Below are 23,828 nucleotides of genomic sequence, written 5' to 3'. Positions count from 1 at the left end.
GTCGACCTGTGAGTGGTCCATCTGGCTTACCAATGATCAATTTACTAGTTTAAGTCATACCTTACATATAAGCGAAATTAATGACTGAGAAAAGAAACCAAAAGAAATGAGAACTAACAGACTAAGGAAACTCTATAATTTCTTTTTCTGCCCTGTGGGTTATGGAATATGGTTGTCTTTCTTTGGGAAGCTTTTCAGGCAAGTTGATGATGATAAAAACTGACACCATGTGTTGGGCCCTCTTCTAAACACATACATTAACAAATCTAATCATTTTCACAGCAGCATAGGTGAGTTCTGCAGTAACATCTTCACCGTTTTACATATGAGGAACCACAGGCTTCAAGAGGATGACTTGTATGTGGGTAGTCACACAGTCAGTTGAGCAGTGTAAGAGGGAATTTGAGCCTAGGCAGCCTGGGTTCAGAATCCTCGCTGAAGGATTCTGGCCTTTTTTCCACCAAGAATGTCTGCCCAAACCAATGTCTGCTTTGGAAGCAACTTGTTAGCAAGTTTTCCCTCTTCATAAGGTGACCTAACGAATTAAATACATCCTTAGCCCAGATTTTCAGATAAGGGGTTGTTCTATCAGGGCTGAGCACACACAACTGCTTAGTATTTGTTTTGTCTTTTTTGTGGTGTTTCGTTTTGCTTTTAAATGCTGGAAGGAAAACAAGCGTAGCACAAAACCTGGGAAGAAGGGAGGGAGAGGTGCCAAGAAGGACAGGGAGAATTCATCGTATAAGATTAATGCTCCAGCCCAGCACTTATCCTCTCGGTGGCCAAGATCGGGGATGGGCTTCTGGCTTAGTTCTCGGAGAAGGGTTCCGCCCGGAGGTCTAGAGTCTCTCCCGTGAACAATGTGAACATCTGGGGTAAAGGAAGACGCCTATCTCTAGTCGGAGAGGTTTCGGTAAGCTGCCCACAAGGCCTCGCTACCGGCATACAGGCATACACCCTCAGCTCGGCCCTCCTGAGGGGGTCAGCACGCACTCCCACCACGCCCCGCCGCTGCCCTCGCCCCCCGGCGGCGCCCCGCCCCTCCGTCCCACCCCCTTGTACGGCTTTGGGCCTAGGCATTTGCCCGCGGTGCATGATGGGGCCGTTGCCCCGGACAACCCAGTGCCCCTGCGGCCCAGAGGCGGTGCGGTGCGTAGCTAGAGTGGTGGAAGCATGCACCCGGGCCCCGCAGCGGCCTCGCCCCTGGCAAGCCCCGACTGCTACTGCTACTACGAGAGGCTGGGCCGCCTACAGCACGAGCTGCGGGACAGGTAGGGCCTATCGGAGCCGGGGCGGGGACTCGGCGTGCTCCGAGTCAGCTGGTGTCCTACTCCTCTGTTCCTTTCTCTTCTCCCGCCCTTGTTTCCTGTGGGCCCGGGTCTGCCAGCGACTCCCTCAAGCTCCAGGTGGGCCCTGAGGACAGTTTGCCAGAGACGCTTCATGTACTGGAGGTCACCCGCTGCAGGGTGCGGCCGCGTCGCTGCATTTGCCCAGAAGTGAGAGCGGGAGCTCTGCCTGCCATTCTCAGTCAGACCTTGTGAATCTCTCTCCTTCCCCATTGACATGCCCCTGCCCCAGTCTCTCTTCAGATTGTCATCCTACCCTGACAACTGCACTGCAGCAGTGATGACAGACCCCGGAACGCACGCATATGTGTGTGTGAGAAATATATGCCCTGTTTAAATACAGAACACTTTGGGGGCCAGATTTCCAGCACAAGGATGAAATCTCCAGCGAGAGAAGTCCAGCCTCCAGAGGATTCATTATACCTTGATTATTAACTTGATTAAGATATTAAAGATGAGAACCACTGAAAACAGATCTGAGAGCATGTAAAAAGAGAAAATTATCAAGTACTTTACTATAAACATATAAAAGATAATTTGTTGGAACTATAGCTGCTAAATTAATTGAAATTAGAAATCTCAGTTGACAAGAAAGGAAATAGATTTTTGGATCTATTAATAACATTTAATGAGTGTTACAAGTTACAAAATTATTTGAATTAAGAGCTGTGTGTTTGACAATTCTACAATGGCAACAATTACATGTAAAGGCAGAAACAAATGGCTTTTTGAAAGGAATTATATTCACCTTATGCTAGCTTTAAATCTTGTCAAATATTTCAGAGCATCTACATAGGCTGTCTTAATTGTCCTAATCATATTTTACCTCTTAATCTTTTTCTACATTCTATTTTCTTTCTGGCATGCCACTGCTCACCCACGCCAGTTACCTCCTCGCCTCCAACTTCTAAAAAAATCACTTTCCTAAATTCATCCCTTACACCAAGTATTGACAACCCATTTCCTAACTTATGGGACCTTGGATTCTTACAGCACTCTAGATAATGGCTTAAGTGACTTGTTCCCTGCCTGTTCTGAGAATTCCAGGAGAACTGGAACCATATCTAGCTGGATCTTTAGCTACTGATAGAGTACCTGACATGAGGAGGGCCTTGATAAATGGTTGTTGAGTGAATGGAAGGAATCTCAAAGTCAACCAGCTAGTGTCCATGTCAAGACTTATGAATGTCTTGTATAGAACCCAGTAGCCACACATTGCCACTATATAATGACCATTTTCCAATCAACCAGGAAAAGTGGACAGCATGATATTTCAAGGATGGTATTAAGTGTCTACACATATCTGATAATTAAGAGACAGGGCTTGTCAAGTATACATACGTTAGTATACTTGAAGTGGTTTTGACTCTGTTCTATTAAAAGAATAGCTAAGTTACCCTAGGCCTTTAGTTATTTGCTTCTCTTAGCCCAAGTTCTAATTTCAAAATGTTACTGGTTCAAATGGCATTGTTTTTTAACTAAGTTAATTGTGAGTTATCTTTTTTGCTTCCTTCCTGAGCTAAAACACTTGGCTGTTTATAGTCCTTATAGTGTAACTATGTAATTATTATTTTTACTTTATGTTTAACACTTAACGCTTTAACTATTAAGCAAGGTCAGGCTGTTGAAATTATATTGAGAATTGGAGTCAAATTGTATAGCCTATTCTTGGTTCTGAATTTGGAGGTTTGTTTTATTTTTTAAGTCAGTATAAATCTGTCACTGCGTGTATTCATTTTTTCATTTTAAAACCTATAACTACCTTTAACATAATAAATACAGAGGCAAATAACTGGATTCAGAGAAAACTGCAGTGGAAATGTGGAAACCTGGGTTCTAGTCCACGAACACTTGTGTGACCTTGAGTAAGCTTCTTTGAAACTTAGTTATTCACCAGAAATGAGGGGCCTTGACTAACATGTAAAGTAAGGCCACAGATTTTTTTTTCTCTACTAGAGTAATGAGCCTCTATAGAGTACAAAAGTCGAAAGGTATAGCTTTGAAGAGCAAACTGAATATCATTACTTCATAATTGAGTGTTTAGATGTACCCCCTTCTGTTTTGTGTGTTTTTTAAAAAAACTAATCCCAGTGACCAGAAGGACCATTGTCTCTTAAAAGTCAAGAGTAATTTTAAAGGCTGTCACAGCTGCTTTATTAGAAATTTTCTGGGAATGGAAGATAAAACAACAACAAGAACAAAAACTTGCTCTTTCTTGACCCACTTTGAGGTGAGTCATTGCAATGTTAGCTGGTCTAATAACTGGACTTTTCCCTTGTAACTTGTGTATTTCTAGCTCAAATGGTCTTAGCTGCAGTATTTTCTCTGCCTTGTGGTAAAATTCCATCATTGAATCTGAAAGAGCCTAGTGAAGTGACTTATTACAGTGTGCATAGTACTGTAAGCACGGTGGAAACATGTAAGTGGAATTGACTCTTACAATTATATAAAAACATTCCTTTAAAAAGCCCATTAACTAGACCCAGTTTTTTCAATGCCAGTATTGATTCAGGGTGAGATATCATAATAGTTCAGAAATTGACACTGAGATATTAGTTGAGTAAAGCTTAAGATGATATTGAGACAAAAACCAGAATAACAAGTGATTTAAATAGAGAAAAACGAAACCATGTGGCTGTGCTTTAAGTACTGCCTAGCTGTGTGAAACCTAAAAAGATTGGGGGAAAGCGTTGGGGGTGTGAGTGCAGGTGACTGAAACCATGGACTATAGGTACACATCTCAGGGCTGGGTGTTTCAAAGATTCTGAAATAGAGATTTAATATGTAGGAATTGCAAGAGGTTCCTCCCAATAAGCCTTTTCTCTGGCTTTTTATTGGAGTAAATATACGGTTTTAAGTCTAAAATTTAAAACACATATGATAGCAATGAGAGGTGTTGCAGCGTGGATGAGTAGTTTAGAAAACTAGCCTGGGATGAAGAGCTAATGAGATTAGAATCATTTTTGCCTGGAATAGGAAGCCAAGAGATATTTGATTTTGGTTTTTCAGTGTATGGAATGTCATGCTAGAGAATAAGTATGAACCTCAGATGTCTGTATTGTAATCAAGAGAAAGAGGACACCTACTTAGAAGGGCTACTGGTGGCTAACTTGGATTTAAAACAAAACAAAACAAAACAAACAAACAAAAAGCAGCCTTGATGCAGGCCTCTTACTCAAACTGCCATCTGAAGCAACCCTTGTAAAGAAGTTCCTGGAATTCTATTTCAACCAATAGGAATGAGGCTTTCTCCATCCAATCAGAGCTGTGGAGCTCCAACAAACCAGAGTGGCTGTATTCTGACCAATAAGGAAAATGCCTTTTGGACCAATCAAACTGAAGATGTGGAGTTCTCATTTGTATGAGGACACACAAGTCAGGGACCAGGGAGGGGGACTTAAGTCCATATAAGCCAGCTCTGCTCTGTGTCTGAGAGCTCACTTTCCCTTTCCATCAAAGATTGTATTTTCCTGAGGAACTGAAACAGGAAGCTATTTTGCAAGAGCAAGGGACCATCAAAGAACAAAGCAGAGTTGTCTGTCTTATCTGGAGAGGAACCTGGCCCCAGGGCTGCCTTACAGCTGTGCTGTATAATTAAGCTGTTTTTCACAGAATAGTTTCCTTCTGCACCACCTGAAGCTGGGGATTTCTGTTGACATTTAATCCTTTAATCAGTGCCAGTGACCATCAGTTGATGGTATCTACTGAAAGTTGAGCAGAAACAATGAAGTTTAATGTTCATTATTAAAAAGAATTTGCTGCTTGGGAGCTGATGGATTCCCAGACTGTGGTCCTTTTGCACTAGAAACCAGGTGAATTTTTAAAATTATTTTGACATGAATTCAAATTTACAGAAAAGTTGAAAGTGTAGGACAAAGATATCTAATATTCTCTCACCCAGGTTCTTCAACTCTGAACATTTTATTACATTTTCTTTTTCTCCTGTCTGCCTACCTATCTGAAATTATTAGTCATGGAGATGTAAAGTACAGCATAGGGAATATGATCAACAGTATTCTAATAACTATGTATGGTGCCTGATAGCTATGAGATTTATCAGGATGATCACTAAGAAGGTTACATAATGTCTAATCACTGTGGTGAACACTTGAAAGTAATATTGTATGTCAACTATAATTGACAAAAAATGATTAAAATTAAAATCATTAGTCCTTTCTGAATCATTTGAGAATTACAAATATGATGCTCTATCACTCCCTAAAACTTTAGTGTGTATTTCCCAAAAATAAGAATGCTCTCTTACATGATCACCATATAGCTCTACCAGTCAGGAAATCAACATTGATATACCAGTCTATAGACCCCAATCAAATTTCACCAACTGTCTATTTCACCAATTGTCCTAACACTGTTTTTTTTCTTTTCTGGTTTAGGATCTCATCTGTGAACCCATGTTCAATGTGGTTGCCATGCCTCTGCAGTCTCCCAGTCTGGAACTATTCCTCAGTCTTTTCCTGTCTTTCATGTTCCTGACAGTTCCATAGAGTATAACATTCATTCTAGAGGGTGATCCTCAAACTGAGTCCACCTGATGTTTCCTCATGACCTGACCCTGGTCATACTTTCTTGGCAGGAATACCAGAGAAATGAAGCATGATACCAGGGACACAAGTCATAGATACATTTAAGGGTCTTTTTGTCCTCATAACTTAATGACAAGTTGCTTACACCATCCAGTCATTCATTCTTCATGAATTAAGTATCCTGTTGATCCCTGAACCTTAGAAGGGGGACGAGTGACTATTAAAATTTCCTAACATGGAAGCAAATATACCATATTTCGTTCATGTCACTTTCCCTCAGGAGACCAACCTGAGCTCACCTTCTGTTGGACTCCTTGTCTTTAATTCACAGTATTTTTTTTGCATTTTCCTCTCAGACATTATGTGATTTCTCTTTCAGCCTTTAGTTAATGTTAACTTAGATTAGCAATGTGACTTCAATTAGATGAGATTGAAGCTGGTACTGTTGTGGTCAAGCAGAGCCCTCTGAGGGTAAACCTCCCAAAGGCTCTTTTGGGGACTGGGATGGCTTCCCATTCGGCAGTTTTACCCCTTAGCCTTTTGATTTTGGCTGTAGCCCCCTCATTTGCTGTCCAGTTTCCCTCACCTTTTATCCAGACTGGGTGTGCAGGGTAAACATTCTCCTGGCTTACTGCCAGCTCTCACCTAAACATCAAAGCTAAGTCTTTACTGGTAGTAGCTCCAGGGAATTGCAATTAGTGACAAATTATGGTGATGTTACAAAGCTATAAAAAGAAATTCCTCCAAATTTGAAGTACTAGTATTAGGGGACCTGGTCTTCATTAAATGTCAGTGAATTCAGGTTTACTTTTCAGAGCTTTTTCTAACACAGCCAGTTGGCTCTGCCCAAGCTTGACTGGTTGGAAGCACAGCAAGCCACTATTCTTCAGTCTATGATGGATTTGTGGAAGCATCATGTCCAGTCCTGGTGAAACCTCCATTGGCTAAGTGCAACCATCTCATAGAAGTCTGACTATATTATATTATGCATATTTATTTGTTTATTGTCTGTCCTTACCCCTAGAATATCAGCTGCCTGCTGACAGGGTTCATGGTTGTCTTGTTCACTGCATTAGTCTCTAGGCCTAGAACTGTGCTTGGGTCATCATGACACTCAAGAAGTATTTGCTGAATGAAGGAACCTGCTTTCCAGCCTTTGGTTATGGTATTTTCCCATTTACTTTGAAAATCATCTTCTTTTTGGTTTGTATTGGTGTTCTCTTTGCTTTTTAGACATCCCTGGTGACTAAGTATTTTTCTGTCTTGAGTTTCAAACACAGCTGGCATTTTCTGCTTCTTAGAGGGACCAAAGAAGCATTCTCACGAAAGTGTGATTTTAAAGGAGATCATATTCTAAATTTGACAATCTGTTACTTATCAGTGTAATTATTCATAAAGTATATTCTTTCTATACTATAGTGAAGAGAAGAGATTGGACCTGGAAAAGAAACTTTATGAATATAGTCAGTCTGATATATGCAGGTAAGATATGACAGTGGTAACAGTTTTAAGCCACTTTGCATATGTTAATCAATAAAAATGTAACCCTAAATATGTTGTAAATACCATAGTTTCAGTACTTTTAGTATTCTTTTATTCTTAATATGTAATAGTTTCAAGTAAACACTACAATTTAATATAATCAAATGTAAGAGTAAATATAAGATTACTATAAGATAAAATTTGTTTCATTATTTGGTATTTGTGTCATTTCAGGAATCTGTTTTGCTTCAATAGCTTAAATATAAGACATATTATAGTCTGCTATCTTTTTGTCACAATTTAAACCCATTAAGTCTGTATAGTGATTAAGGCATAATTATACTGTAGCCAACCTTTCAACAAACTGTTGTAGGCAGGGTTGCATAGCGTTTCATTTGTTCATCTATATATGACAATGAATGTTAAAATTATCATGGACAGTAGATAATATACATGTTATTCGATTTAGGTTACTTACTATAATATTAATAGCAAACTTTTAATATTTGTAATTCTATTTTATGGAAACTGAACTTCATCCTTAAGCCAAATGTATGCTATTGCCTCCAGTATTGTTTATATGAAAAATGTCCAGCTATGATAATACTAAGTTAGTGATTTATCCATATCATAATGTGAGTGAAAATGAAAATATCTTACCCAGAAGAGAGAGAAGCTAAGAATACTCTAAAATCAAATCACCCATCAGGTTCATTTATTTCCTGATCTTCAAAATTATTCTTTGGTTTTAAGATTTAGTGTACTTCCAAAGGTACCAGTTAGGGAGGACAGCTATAAGTCTCTGGGCTCTAGAGGAGACAAGAATAGTCAGTAAGATGATGGAAGAAATAGCAGTGTTGTGGATCCCATGGCCTCAGAAGTGAGCCCAAGTCTTAGAGGATCATGGCAGTTGCTATTTTTCTAGGCCACAGCTAAAGGGACAGAAGACAGAGTATGGACTTTTACTGTGGCCTTTTCCTGGACAACTTCCTGACATAATGATGGTGAGAGAAGAATGGGAACCTTTACCAAGCTCTCAGTTTTCTGAGTTTGTTCCCACTCTCAGCCTCTTGATAAAACAATACTGAGTAATTTATTGAACCAACAATAGAAATGCTAAGGGTACCTTTATAACTTATGTACTTATGGAAAAGAGTGACCTAGAATTAGCAGTGGTCTTCTTTCTAAAAGAAGAGTGGGCTGTGCATCTTGAGTCTTTTGATACTACACTTTGGTATAGAGTCCCTAACGGTTTTTTCACAGTTTGAGTAGTTATATCTATGTGTTGTTTTAAAATATTTTTTAAAAGATTTTGTTTATTTTTAATTTTTAGAGGGGGGGAAGGGAAGGAGAAAGAGAGAGAGGGGAGAAACATCAATGTGCAAGAGAAATTGATTGCCTTTTGCACAATCTGGTCCACAACCTAGGCATGCGCCCTGGTGGGGAATAGAACCGAGGACCTTTAGGCTCTAAGGCCGGTGCTCAATCCACTGAGCCACACCAGCCAGGGTGAAATATTTTAATAATATAGTATGCTGTTGCAATTTCTAACAAAATTTTAAAATTATATCTGAGAATTTTCATTTTAAATTTCAAATTTTCTCATTGTTTATGGATTTTGGTTTGGAGTTTGATTTCCTTTATAAGAGCAGGTAGTTGTAGACTGTCATTTAAAAAGAATGCTAATGGGCTTTTCCTCTAAACATGGCCACATAGGCACCACTCTTAGAATCACATTTAATTTTGAGAAAGAAACCTATATAAATATTTACTGTGTGAATGTTATAATGTGGTTTTGTATATATTTTTCAGGAGAATTATGCCTAGATGTGACACCTCAGTGATGTTACATTAATTTCTCCTCTCTAAAAATGCATCTACATTCTGTCCTTTAGATTTCAGTGTTTGGGTAAAATATCTTAGAATACATTGTCTCACTAACAATTTTGTTAAAGAAAATTCTTCTTCTAAATTAATAAATGTTAAACTTAGTGCCCAAATATTATAAGAAATATTTAATTACAGTGGAGCAGTTCATGATTTAGTCCTCAGAAATGGACTAGGAGAAGAAAAATACTACTTTCCCAGTTTCATTTTGTGTATTTCACAAGGTTCTGCTAAATAAATGTATGTTGTGTTTTTTCCACCAAAAATATAATGCAATAAACATCTGCAATTTAAGAAAAAACAGAGTTGTCAAAATATGACTGTTATTTAAAAATCTGCTTTTATTTTTCTAGAGTTAAGCTTAAGTATGTAAAGCTAAAGAAATACCTGAAGGAAATATGTGAATCAGAAAAGGAGGCTCATATTCGAAACAACGAGTATTTAAAGCAGTTGGGGTGTATCCAAGCTCATGTTGGACACTTTACCACAAATACAGAGAAGCTTCAAGAACTAAAGGTAACATCTTGTTTTATATTATGGTTGTTGTTTTTTTAAATTCTTTTTGCTAAAATTAGAAATAATGAGCAGTAAGTTTCAGATCAGTGGCAGTTACCGTGTTCAGTTGTTCATCTATAAGGTTGCCAGTTTTCTTTATGAATTATCACATAGCCAAATTTTGATCAGAAAACTTGACGTTGCATTTTCTGAGATTCCTACTTTAGTTGAGGAATTAATGAAATATCTGTACTTTGTCGTGCTGTACAAATTTTAACTTAAAACAGCCACATACATCACTAGCCACTACCTGGCAAATATTATAGTACTTGTTGGTCTCATGGTTGAATTTGAGCAGCATTAGAGTTCCTTTAGAGGCTGCTCTCTTCTTTAAATGGTTCTTTTTCTATGATATGGACCCTCTTGTTTTGTTCAGGCAGTGAGTTGAAGGAAGACTGAGGGGATAGAACTGGCCCTGAGAAGTTCACACTCATGCTCCTTGTCTTGTGCCCCAGAGCAACTGCTCTTAGCAGACCTCTCTAATTCTGGGGTAATCTATTCCCTTATGGTGCTTGGAAACCTTCTGCTATACAAATTATGCCAAGTATAGAGGACTAGGCCTTTTTTCTCACCATTTGTATTGGTCAGGGGTTGTTGCCCAAGTTAACCCAACTGAAAACTGGTTGCAGAAGTGGCTTCAGTACTTCCCTTTCTTTCTTTTTTTTTTTTCCTGTAGCAGTTTTCTCCCCTATCTTTTATTGTAAAAATTAAAAGAATTATGCTAACAGACATTCATGCTGTGGTCTGAAGTGGTGATATTAGTCAGTGGGGCCTTTGAAAGGTGCTTAAATCATGAGAGTGGAACTTTCATAAATGGGATTAGTGCCTTATAAAAGACGCTCCAGAGACGTCCCGACCTCCTCCACCATGTAAAGACACAGTGAGAAGGTGGTGGCTGTGAACCAGAAAGAGGGCCCTCACCAGAAGGAGACTGTGCAGGTACATGGATCTTGGACTTCCCAGCCTCCAGAACTGTGAGCATTTCTGTTGTTTATAATCCACCAGCCAGTGGTATTTTGTTATAGCAACCCGAATGGACTAAAACAAACTCCTATACTCTCTACCTAGATGCAGTAGTTGTAAATATTTTGCCATATTTGCTTTATGTGTATGTATTTTTGAAAGTATGCTGCAGCACCAAAACACTTCTCCCCTTAAGGACAGTCTTCCACATAATCATAATACCATTTATTACCATACCTAAGAAAATTAATAATGATTCCATAATATCACTTAATCTATCTATCGGCAGCCGTCCGTCTCGAGAGACGATGGTGTAGCTTCTTAAGAGTCTATCTGCACCGCCGAGAATGGCTGTGCAGTCCGACTCGGGAGTGACACGGTATCTGTCTCCTCCCGTGTTGAATCGACATCTTGCGATGACGCTGGAGTGTCCTCTCCAGTGAAGCTGAAGCTACAGAGCCTGGGCAGGGTGATATGGAGGGTCTGCTGTTGCCCATGCAGCAGACCCCCCCTCTCTTCGCAGCTGAAGGGTCCAAGGGAAAGACGGAGTCAATACAGCTTGGCTTCAGGTGCGCCGCAGGAGTTGCCGGTGTTGACTACAACGTCAAACCGCCTTAGGGACTCCGGCTCCGGATTTTCTGTCGGGGTTTACTCCCTTAGCCTTTCCCCTGAAGAGGTATGCCGCAAGGCAGCGGAGGTTTTTTGGAGTCAGAGTTTTCCTTCTCTGATGTGCCCTGACTGGAAGATCGAACCAGCGACACTTAGCTCGCAGGCCGACGCTCAATCCACTGAGCCAAACCAGCCAGGGTAATATCACTTAATACCCAGTCAATATTTCAATTTCCCCAGTTCCAGACCAGGAGCCAACTATGTTTCACACAATACATTTGGTTATTGTGCCTTTTTTGGTGTTTTCATATAATTTAGTCTGCCACCACTCTTCCTTTTTTTTTCATAACACTGACTTTTTGAAGAAGGCAGGTTTGTAGAATGACTCGCATTCTGAATTTAACTGGTTATTCCTTTGAGTTGTCATTTAACTTGTATATATATATTATATGCCATTGAGTATCAACCTCTGGTGACACTATAAATGAGTGATGTCCAAAATGTCCTGTCCTCAAAAGCCCTTCTTAGCATCTGTAGACTCCTGCCGATGGCTTCCTTTTATGGAGTTAATCCATTTCAGACTTGGTCTTCCCCTTTTCCTGCTGCCTTCTATTTTCCCCATCATTATTGTTTTTTCCAAAACACCTTACCTTCACATGAAGTAACTTAACTGATGTAGCATCCCCTATATTTCCTATAAACTGGAAATTCAGTCTAAACCAGCACTGCCTAATAGTACCTTTTTTAGTGATGGAAATGTTCACTATATACTGATGCTGTCCAATACAGCAGCCACTAGCCATACTGGGCTATTGAATACTTAAAATGTGACTGAGGGCTGAATTTTTAATTAATTAAATAATCACACCTGAGGTTATATTCTTCCTACTGCATCCCATCAAGAGGCTAGTCATTCATGATGTCAGGTAGGCTTACCTGAGAGAAGCTGGAGATTGATGCCTTCGTTAAGATGATGATCTCTAGACCTCTCTGTTTTAAGGTACTCTTTTCCTTCATAAATTAGTAAATAAATCTATGGGATGATGGCTTGACATCTTGTGAATATCTTACTCCTCAACAACCTTTTACCTAGTGGTTTTAGAATTCATTAATAATGCCTCAATCAGTCATAAGGGAAGTTTTGAAATGGTGATTTTCTAATTTTATCTTCTACATCTATAATTATTGATTTATTATTATAATCAAATGTGAGAGGGAGGAGTTTGAATGGAGGAATTATCCTTTGTAAATATTTTTTATATTGAGAGCATCTGTTGTATGTAATAGGATATGAAAAAACTTACATAATGAGTTACTAAAGAATAACAGTATAGGGGACCATCCTAAAGGAAAATGATAAATTACATTTCTAGGATTATGTAAAGCTTTATTCATGAGCATGGTTCAGAAATTACATAGATGTTACTTTTTAAATTTTGGATATGGAATGCCTTTTTAAAAAATCTGCTGATGGCATAAAAGAGCAAATCATGTAGCTATGATTGGGAGAGATGTTGAATCCCTTGGAGAACTCTATTTGAAAGTCACACTAAGTCCACATGCTTTATGTGTGCTCATGAAACCAGGCATTGGCACCACTTAGCTCAGCAAGCTATGCGGTAGGCAGAGTTTCACAGTAGGAGAGGTTTGTCTCTGGTGTCTTCCCATCTCCTTCTGGCTCTTCCTTTTGTGCTGCTGTTCAGTGGACGCCTTAGGAATATGCCAGAACCACTTGTCTCTTCTTCATCCTGCCCCACGCAGGTATCAGATCTTTACCTCCTTTAGTAACTGGTGGTAGGGTATTTCCCCTTGAATATAGATAATGCACATTAACTTTAGTTAATTGGTAGAATTCCTGAAAGTGAAACAAAGGGAAGCAGTGTGGGAGAAGTGGGGATTTTCCCAAATTATTTTAAGTGCATTTCTCCCTCTTTGTAAGACTGGGCCTACTTTATTATATAATATTGAAAATCTTTTAACAGACTAAAAGCTTAAAAATTCTTTCAACTGATTTTTATAAATGATACTACTTTTTCAGGGATGGAGGGGTCTGTAATACTTTCAGGGCTTTTTAAAGCTATCGGCCTGTCATGTAATTTTGAAAATAAGGTGTTGTGACTATATTGCCGCTTGTCAGATGGATAAAGAGGCTGAATAAACTCAGTTTAACAATGTAAATAGTAGTATTCATAATGCTGTGAAGACTGTGTCCTTCTCTCCCTTTCTATCCCTCTGCTTTCTACAGCAGCAACTTTTATAGAAGAAACCCAAGTTGCTCCTTAAGAGTAGTTTTCGTTGGGTGCTGTTTGCTCTTGTCTGAGACTGGGTTCTCCCCAATGTTTACCCTGAGATGGGTTCAGATGATAAATGGATAATTTGGGAAGTCAAGGAATGTCAGTAGCAAGTGGGGAAGTGAGTCAGGGCAGCACACAACACTGAAATGGGGTATATTTTTAAACCAACTACTGCAATTGGCACCTCATGGAAACTCTGGCAAATCATTTAAAGCATTTAGGATATGGCTACACTGGCTTCCAAGTGTCATTGATTAAGGACTGACAGGGGAAGAGTGAGGTGGAGAATTAACCATGTGCTCCTGCAGGCAGAGCAGCCTCCCCAGGAACCTTAGGCACAGAGACAGGGATTCTGGGACTTTGAAGCACCCAGAAAGATCCCAGGGACCTGCATGGAGCATTGCCAGCATCTGCTTTAGTCTCTCACATTCAGGTGACAGATATGGGGCTGACATGTCAAGGCACTCAGGGAAAGTCCCCGAGCAGAGAGATCATCACCTGGTTATGTCTCTTCTCTGCCTGGAATCCTTGAGTGCTCAGCCTTTTCAAGGCAAAGCTCAGAGGTTGGTCTCTGCCTGCATACCAACCTGCAGATTCCATCTCCCAAGACACATGCACATACACACGTTCTCTCTCTGTCAAACAAATACAGACATATGTACATTTCTGTCCCCAGCATGTTTCCTTCCACTTTCTCCCTCCATTTCCATCTCTTTCTGCTGTTTTTTTCCCCGGATATGGTCTCCCTCTCTTCCCACGCCCCACTGACCTCCCATTCCTATCTCCCCTGTACTCCCCATCTCTTCCCTCTGTCCCTTCCGACCTCACGTCTTCCCACTGTCTCTGTATAGCCTTTGTCTCCCACACGCATGCGGGCTCCCTCACAAACACTCATTCACTCACTTGCACACACCCACAGAGCTTTACACCTGCTGAGCAATTTGCATTTTCTTCTGTACCCTTCAACTAGAGGGCCTCTCTCCCTCTATCCTGCCGTAGGTCTGTGTCATAGTTATCTCAGTAAGCACTGCCTTTATGGTGCTATAATTGGTTATGAGTCTGTTTTTCTGCCTCACTATGAGTTCCTTGTCATTATTTTCATACTCAATATCTGACCCAGAATGTGGCACATAATAAACACTCAGTAAGCATTGAGACTCTCCCCTTGATTGAAAATTAATTCTTCAGTGTTTTTTGTCTTGTTCTTGTATGGGCCATGAGCAGCTATGTAAGAGCTAGTGTGGTATTAATTGTCCCCTGTGTTATACCTTCCAGGGGCATTTGTACTTAATAGCAGAGCATTCTGAAGATATAATATCATTATTTAAAGATGTGATTCTTGTTGAAAATTCAGTCATTAAGTTATTTGTACCTATAGGGGATAAAATTTAAGGCAAACAAATCGTTTGAGGTTTCATTCAGTTCCTACTAAGCATTGTGACAGCCACTGTAGGCAGAGCATGATCTTCAGCTTCCTGGACAACAAAGTCTGTAGGAAATCCTATATTTTATCAACCAAAGTGTCTTGCCCATTAATGTGAACTAGCTGAATAAATAAGTGTTCCTTTATATCTTAGATCCTGGCTCAGATTCTAAGAGAAAGCCTGGAAAAAATATAAGGAAAACAAAGGATAGTGAATCTTAGTCCCATTTATTATATTTATCTGAGAGTCAAGTCAGACTGTTTATGTAACTTTCTGTACCCATTCTTCAACTCTAATATGAGGAGGCCAGGCCCCCTGACTTTAAATGTCTGTCCAGTTTTGTAACTGAGAATTACTGTACAATCCCAAAGATCAATGAAAAGAAAGGAAGAGTATGAAAAAGGGCACTTTTAGGCAAGTAGTAATAAAGGGGAAATTGAAAGAAAGTGAGTGAGAATACAAAAGAAAAAAAGGAAACATAATGGAAAATGGCACATGTTTTAAGAATAGAAAGATATCCAAGAGACATAAAATATCTGTCAGAACTTCATCTTCTTTCCCATTACCTCACATCATCATCAATATATTTCATTAATTGAAAATAAGTAAATTGTTTGTGCCAAGTAAGGAAGTGAATAGAAAGGTCCTCCTAAATTTAGGTGGGCAGCATGAAGCCCAGTACTGCAAAGCAGCACGGTAACAGAACAAGTTACCGGATGGGTTAATTCAATGCTCATGGGTTTATTAAAACATTTCCCCTAGGGGAGTTAGGGAATGTGGAGATGATCTTTAAACAAGTTCTGGATCAGCAGATGCTACTGGGGATGGGTAGTTTGGCCCCTGAAGCAGCAAATCTGACTAAGGAATCTAAGTCACAAGAAGAGAACAGGGAGCTGAATCTGCACCAGAGAGAAAGGATGCAGCCGAGCCCTGATGTATTGTGGAAATATGAGAAACATATGAGACCTGATCAGAGAAGAAATAAGTAATAAAACATGAAAGACTGACGGTTGAGAAAGAGATGCATATAGGGACACATGCTCTGCTGTTTTATCAGACACTTTTTAGCTGGGAAAGTCTTGGAAAGATTCATCTATACAATATTTTCCAAACTTAAAAACAACAAACTTTTAAACATAGTAGAACCCTTTGTTTAAATGCAGATGGAAGAGAAAGTGGAACTAGGGGGCCTTATGGCCCCTGCAGAGCATGGTTGAAAACCCTTGCTCTCCAGGTTCAAGGTATAGACTTGATGGGTAATAACCAAGTATCATATGTATAAATAAAAGGCAAAGCAAGAGAGTAGAGCAGTTTTAGATGGAAATCCATGGTAGTAGATGATGCAGAGTTCCAGTCTATCAATTACCAATTTGCCATAGTAACTTTTATTTCAAATATGTTGTACAGTTTTTATTTAAATCATTAATTTAGGAGAGTACCTATTGTTCAGTAAAATTTTCAGGTATATTGAGAACAACCTATTAATAAATTGGACTCTTGATACTTTTCCTTACTGATCCTTATGAAGCCATAATACGGTTATCACTTTTTGCTTCAGCAAAATAAATTGAATAATACTCTTATGTTTCCATGAGAAAGTGCTCTATCTTTGGCAGGTGTGGCTCAGAAATGGTCCCATATGAGGAAATCAGGTGCAATGCACAATGCATTCTTATAACTGATCTCAAAGAGCAGAAGAAAACATTTATAGTCACAGGAACAAAGAATTTTTGATTAACCTCTGGTTACTTAATAAACCTCTGTTTATTTGGTAATTTACTCCTCATCCCCTTTTAAAGATACTTTGCCTTAGAATCTGGAAAGAATGTTGAAAGTTCTTGGGGTTAAAATTAAATATTTCTGAGTTCAAAAGAGTAGATATAGAACAGAGAAATGTAAAATGTCTTCTCTTAATTGCCTATTTCTTTATCTTTTGGTTCATTTTACTGTTTGTTCTGGCCTTATTAAACTTTTATTTAATTCAGTATCTATTTAGATCACTACTGCTATGTATCATGTTCATAACATTCTGATAGAGAAATAAAAAATTGCTGCTTGACTGTTATTAAAAATGGGCAACTTATAAAATACCCTTTAAGATACTTTGAGGGAAACAAGTCAATTTTGGTTGTTATTATCTGTTCATTTTTTGTCAAAACAAAGCCCAAGCCTGTTTTAAGTTCAGGCTGAGTACTAAGGAAGCAGTTTTCTAAATTGATTATCTTGGAGGGTGTTTCTAATTGCAGTGCATCACTGACTAATTTAGAAAATGTTCTGATGCTTACCTGTGATGGATCATATTCATTGACTTTTTTAGGCTTTAATTACTGACATTGAATCAAAGTGATTTTTTATGCCTTTTAAGAAAAAGCCATTTTATGACAGTATCACTTTCATCAATTATTGAGGAATAATGATGCAGACATTGTTGTGCAGTTATTAGTGCCAGAGCAAATTTGATTCCTGTGGCGCTGATCATTAATGTCTGCAGTGTATTTTTATTCATAGAAAATAGAATTTGTGTTGAGTTGATGATCTAGCAAATAATTTACTCTGTTGCTCTTACTAGTAGGACCATGATTATCATGTAGATACATACAGATAAGAAATCAATAAGATTGATTTCCTTTGTCTAGGACAAAACTTTTCAGAGAAAACACTGGTGTGTTACTTTCATAATAAAATAAAATAACTGGATTTTTATGATAGCTTAATATATCAAGGTTCTATTCCCTAAATTGATGAAATGAAAGACTAAATAAAAATCCATCAAATATTTTATTTAAAAACATGTAACACTTTATAGAATTCAGCTTTTTTATGTACTATTTGTAAAATTGTCTATGTTCTAAGACAAATTGAATTTCTCAGCAATATAAGTTTTACTTTCTACTTCACTATTCCTTTCATTCTGTAAAGACTATAAAATATAGAAAAGTGCTAGTTGTAATTTTATCTACCATAAAAGTCAAACTTTGTTTATATTTAGATTGAAAATGAGACTCAAATTAAGAAGATACAGCTATTCTCAAAAGATAACATGGAAGTAAAAGGTAAACTGAAAAACGAAGACAGAGAAAAGGTAATGAATTGAAATGATAAACTTTCTGCCAACAGAGGATTTTTAGAGTGTTCATCTTTTAAGATATTGTTTTTAAAAATCATCTTATTACAAAGATATTTTTATTAAACCTTAAGTGATTATTTAAAAGACTGTGGCTTATAGAGTATTGCATTAATGTTCAATTCAACTAAATTAGCTGAAAGGCAGTGACTCTGGGTGTAAAAGAGATAGATTCCAAAGAAAACCTCAGTATTATTAATAGGTGAAATTGTGTTTTCGTAAATAATGTTTTGTAGTTCCTTTTTTCTTAGTTCCAAAGCTATATTAAATGAAAAATAAACAAAATGTGGTGTTTTGCTTCTTTTTTTGTCTTTATAATTTTGTAGATTTTAACATTTTCACAGATAAAGTGGAAAGAAAGGATTGCATATCTAAGCAACAGACAAAAAGACTGGAAAGGAATACTTAAATAAATTCTGCTATGTATCTGCCATAATGCAGGCTTCTAATCCTCCCACCTATCTCCATATAAATGGTTCTGTTCAAGACCATAGATGTTTTCTTCACTAAAAGCAGTAAAGCTCTTTTAGATGAAATGTCTAAAAACATCTTGTAATAACTTGGAGCATGCTGGCAAGAGTAGTCACTTGTGACTATGTGTGAAACCCCCTCAGCCAGTTGATATTGTAATAAGTAAAAATGGTAGCATCACTCCATTATTCAGAAAAGCCAATAGCGTGCTTGTTCCTTAGGCTGCAGCATTCATTAAGAAAAGCTTATGGGGCTGAAAGCTGGAAACAGATGATAACGGGATATGATTTTCATATTTAATGCTTTCCTTGGAAGAGTATGTGTGCTACAGATTGATAGAAGAATCAACTGCTACTTTACTAAAAGACTTTCAGGTTTGCCCTATAGCTACCGATGGAATCATTCAGCCAAGAAATTAACTTTTTCTTCTTTTACCTGCTTTATATATCTGCTAAGCAGGCTGCCTGGCTGCCAGTATATGTTATTATGCAGTTAACTGTTTGGTATTTAAGACTCTTATCAGAAAAGAAACAGAGGCCACACTATTTTGTTTTTATAGTAGGAGGAAGGTTTTAGTTTTTCTTTTTATTTCCATGCATTAGCAGGCATTAATCTGGGTTTATAGGAAGTTTTAGTTTTCCTTCCCAAAGGTTACAAAGTTAAAAACCACCTAGAATTTAGAGCATTTTTTTAAATTGTAAGATACAAAACACCAAGCCCCAGCAACCTTGACCTATATTAAAAAGGCCTTTAATGATAAATGATTTCTGTACCATTAGGTATATGCCAAATGTGATGTGATATGACAGACTTATAAACCATTCAGGCAGTTTTTGGATTTGACATTAGGTCATGAAATAATTGATGTGTTTTCAATCTATAAATTTGTTCTTTCTATGCCATTCCTGATAAATACTTCTTAGTACAACAGTGTCAATAGTACTTAAGTACAGTGGGAGACTTTTTTTTTTCCTATTTGCACTACGGATTCCTTGCCTTATATATGTTTATTTAATCTCCTTTTAAGTCATATTTAAAATTAGGTCAGAGATACACCACTTACAACCTCTTAAAATATTACATATAATAATTAGAAGAGAAATTTTTCCTTTATACTGAAAAGTGTCACCTCCTTAAAAGCTTTGACTGTTGACTGTATGTAAGAATCAGTTAGGATGTGCTGACCAGAGTGGCTCAGAGGGCTGGGCATTGTCCCACAAAGCGAAAGGTCGCTGATTCCATTCCCAGTCCCCAGTTGGGGCATGTGCAGGTAGCAACACATCGATGTTTCTCTCCCTCTCTTTTTCCCTCCCTCCCCCCATTTCTAAAAATAAATAAATTTAAAAAAAGAATTTGGTAATATTTTGAGAAACTTACATCTTGTCTTTTCAAATTTCCCATTGATGTTCTATCAATTAAAAGATAAATACATGTTAGCAAAATCATGAATTAGTTGATCCTAATTAACTAATCCTAATTTCAGGACAATTCCTTATCACATGAATTATGTTTTATTTTTCAGTGGAAATCTGTATTCCTCTTCTTTAGTGCCCAGAGTCATTGGTCTCCAGGCCCTGGCCTGAAGCATAGTACAGCTTCACTGGTTGAAGTCAGTAGTTGCTGAGCAAGTGTTCTGTTTGAGAAACCATACTACGATGCCATGATGCTTGCCCTTGAGGTGCTTTCTACAAAGTGCTGTTCTTTCTAAGGCATAGCATAGTGTGTGATATTACCTGGCGAAGACATAAGCCTTCTCTGAAGTGAGTAATCCACAGCTTGGTAGAGGAGGTGATGTTTGAGTTGCTGGCCTAAAAGATGGGTGAAATGTCTGTCGGTGGGGATGTGATAGACATTCCAGGGTTAGGAGAGGTTGTGTGTAAAGGAGTAGAAGTAGGAAAGCTCAGTTGATAGTTTTCCAGTCTGGCTGAAGTCTAGTGTTCTTATAGGGAGGTGGTAGACAATGAGCTTGGAAAGGTATATCATGGAATTTTAGTACCAGGCTCAAGAATTGAGATTTACTTCTGGGAATCACGTGTGAGTGCGCTAGGGGTGGGGATGTAGATGAAGAAAGAACTTGTGAACAGAGCAGCTACCTCACAGCTGTGCAACTGTGGGAAGGTGAGTCTGGCAGTGCTATGCAGGATGAGCTGGAGGCAGGAGCTTGTGGAGCTAAGGAAATCAGGTTTAGTAATTAAGGGCCTGAAGGGGAGAAGATCTATCAGTTTAATGATAATTTGGAATTATTAGAAGGTAGTTTTGAAAAGTGGTTGTACAACTTTCAACCATAAGCAGTAACTTGGATGCTCTAAGAAAAGTCAAGAAGTAGGAGTTATGTAATTTTTTAATGTAAAACTCTAGCTTAGTTTTGTAATAAAACATCCAATGTTTTAATGGATCCAGTGGCTACTCTTCAGAGTCATGTACTCTCTTAAGTGAATTAATAATTGGTCTATTCTTCCCCCAAGCTTGTTTCCAGTATTAGTTTTTTTGTTAATAGATAGTAGAAAAGACAATGTTCAGGTCCCCATTTGACTCCTCACAAATTTTACTACAGTTTAGTAATCTTTCTCCTCTATTATACACTGTCATTTTTTAAAAATTTGATTGATTGATTTTAGAGAGGGGAAGGAGAGAAAAGGAGAAACATCAATTTGTTGTTCCTCTTATTTATGCATTCATTGGTTGCTTCTTCTACGTGCCCTGACCAGAGATTGAGCCCACACCTTGGTGTAAAAGGGCAACTCTAACCATGAGCTACCTGGCAAGGGCTACATTATCACTTTTAAATTTGGGGGTAAAGTCTAATTCTGTTCATCTCTAGGCATGTTCTTCTAGTTGCTGAGTGTTTTGTATCAGCAATGACTAGAACACATAAAAACAAATGTACTCAGGAGAGGTGGAGATGGCATTTGTGAATGAGAGTATAAATTTTTGGGGTGGGGTTGTGAAGTTTTTTGAACTATAATATTGTGAAATATACTGTACTAAAAGCAGAAGTGAACTTAATACATCACAGGAAGATTATACTCTGCCAGGGCTGGAGAACCTGCAAATTTCATGACAGGGCTAAAGGGTGATTGAGTTCTATTCCACTGTTGCAAGCCTTTCACCTTTTCCCCCATTCCCTCCCTACCTCCACTCATCTGATAACCCTCCAAATGATCTTCATATTTATGATTCTGTTCCTGTTCTGGTTATTTGCTTAGTTTGTTTTTTAGATTCAGTTGTTGATAGTTATGAATTTGTTGTCATTTTAATCTTCATAGTTTTGATTTCTTTTTTTTCTTAAATAAGTCCCTTTAACATTTCATGTAATAATGGCTTGGTAATGATGAACTCCTGTAGCTTTATCTTGTCTGGGAAGCACTTTATCTGTCCTTTTCTAAATGATAGCTTTGCTGGATAGATTAATCTAGGTCGTAGGTCCTTGCTTTTCATCACTTTGAAGACTTCTTGCCAATCCCTTCTTGCCTGCAAAGTTTCTTTTGAGAAATCAGCTGACATTCTTATGGGAACTCCTTCGTAGGTAACTCTCTGCTTTTCTCTTGCTGCTTTTAAGATTCTTTTTCTTTAACCTTTGGCATTTTAATTATGATGTGTCTTGATGTGATCCTCTTTGTGTCCATCTTGTTTGGGATTCTCTATGCTTCCTGGACTTGTATGTCAATTTCCTTCACCAAATTAGGGAGGTTTTCTTTAATTATTTTTTCAAATAAGTTTGTAATTTCTTGCTCTCCCTCTTCTCCTTCTGGCATCCTTATGATTCAGATATTGGGACATTTTGGAGATGTCCCAGAGGCTTCATAAACTCCTTGTTTTTTTGAATTCTTTTTTTCTTGCTCTTCTGATTGAATGCTTTTTTCTTTGTGTTCCAAATCATTGATTTGAATCCTAGCTACATCACCTCCACTGTTGTTTCTCTGTATATTTTTCTTTATTTTACATAATGTAACCTTCATTTCTGCCTGGGTCTTTTTTATGCTTTTGCCATACTCAACGAGTTCTTTGAGCATCCTGATAACCAGTGTTTTGAACTCTGCATCTGATAGGTTGGTTATCTATTTTCTTTAGTTCCTTTTTGGAGTTTTGTTAGTTCACTTGGGCCATATTTCTTTGTCTTCTCAATTTTGCAGTCTCCCTGTGCTTGTTTCTGTGTATTAGGTAGAACTGCTTTGACTTCCTGTAAGAGCCACCTGTAAATTGTGTGCGGTGGAGCCTTAGGTAATTGCCAGGGTGGGATAACTTGTTTCAGTGCTTCATGCTCTGTTGGGGGGGAAGGGCTCAGAGAGAAGACAGTATTACTGCCTGGCTTCTGGAGGTTTGTGGGCCTTTTTATTTATTTATTTTTAATGCATCATTAAGATGTTTATTAGTTGATTATATAATTTAGTGATAAATGGCAGTAGTTGTTATAGAGTATTACAAGACTATGCATAATCATTAAAGTCGTCGTCGGCAGCCGTCCGTCTCGAGAGACGATGGTGTAGCTTCTTCAGAGTCTATCTGCACCGCCAAGAATGGCTGTGCAGTCCGACTCGGGAGTGACATGGTATCTGTCTCCTCCCGTGTTGAATCGACATCTTGCGATGACGCTGAAGCTACAGAGCCTGGGCAGGGTAATATGGAGGGTCTGCTGTTGCCCATGCAGCAGACCCCCCCTCTCTTCGCAGCTGAAGGGTCCAAGGGAAAGACGGAGTCGATACAGCTTGGGTTCAGGTGCGCCGCAGGAGTTGCCGGTGTTGACTACAACGTCAAACCGCCTTAGGGACTCCGGCTCCGGATTTTCTGTCGGGGTTTACTCCCTTAGCCTTTCCCCTGAAGAGGTATGCCGCAAGGCAGCGGAGGTTTTTTGGAGTCAGAGTTTTCCTTCTCTGAAATCATTAAAGTATACATTCTTTTATTAGTATTTTGAATTTGTTGACTATACATTTATACTTCTTATGGGTATAATGATATATACATTTTCCTATTATCAACCCTAATATAGCACTTAAGTTTTTTAATGAAATATTAAAAATAGTAAACATGGTATAAAATATAAACATATAGCTTAACAAATTGTTGTAAAATAAATGTCCACATAATGCCAATCAAGTAAACAAAGAGAATTAGCACTGTGCATTTGTTTG

At 38.3% G+C, this 23,828-nt stretch overlaps 1 protein-coding gene across 4 annotated transcripts in view; it reads left to right on the top strand.

The window, feature by feature from the left end:
* Positions 1-1,116: 1,116 nt before the first annotated feature.
* KIZ (kizuna centrosomal protein) overlaps positions 1,117-23,828 on the top strand; it is a 187,982-nt gene continuing 165,270 nt past the window's right edge. For all 4 annotated transcript variants that reach the window (XM_090285988.1, XM_090285987.1, XM_090285989.1 and 1 more), the window contains exons 1-4: positions 1,117-1,271; positions 7,310-7,372; positions 9,613-9,775; positions 18,094-18,186. In XM_090285988.1, coding sequence (XP_090142114.1) covers positions 1,174-1,271; positions 7,310-7,372; positions 9,613-9,775; positions 18,094-18,186 — 417 coding nt within the window. In that variant the 5' untranslated portion in view covers positions 1,117-1,173. The remainder of the gene's footprint in view (positions 1,272-7,309; positions 7,373-9,612; positions 9,776-18,093; positions 18,187-23,828) is intronic.

Source organism: Furipterus horrens, unplaced genomic scaffold (assembly GCF_987537825.1).
Source record: "Furipterus horrens unplaced genomic scaffold, mFurHor1.1.pri manual_scaffold_8, whole genome shotgun sequence".
Taxonomy (NCBI): Eukaryota; Metazoa; Chordata; class Mammalia; order Chiroptera; family Furipteridae; genus Furipterus; species Furipterus horrens.
This window is presented reverse-complemented; position numbering and strand designations above follow the sequence as displayed.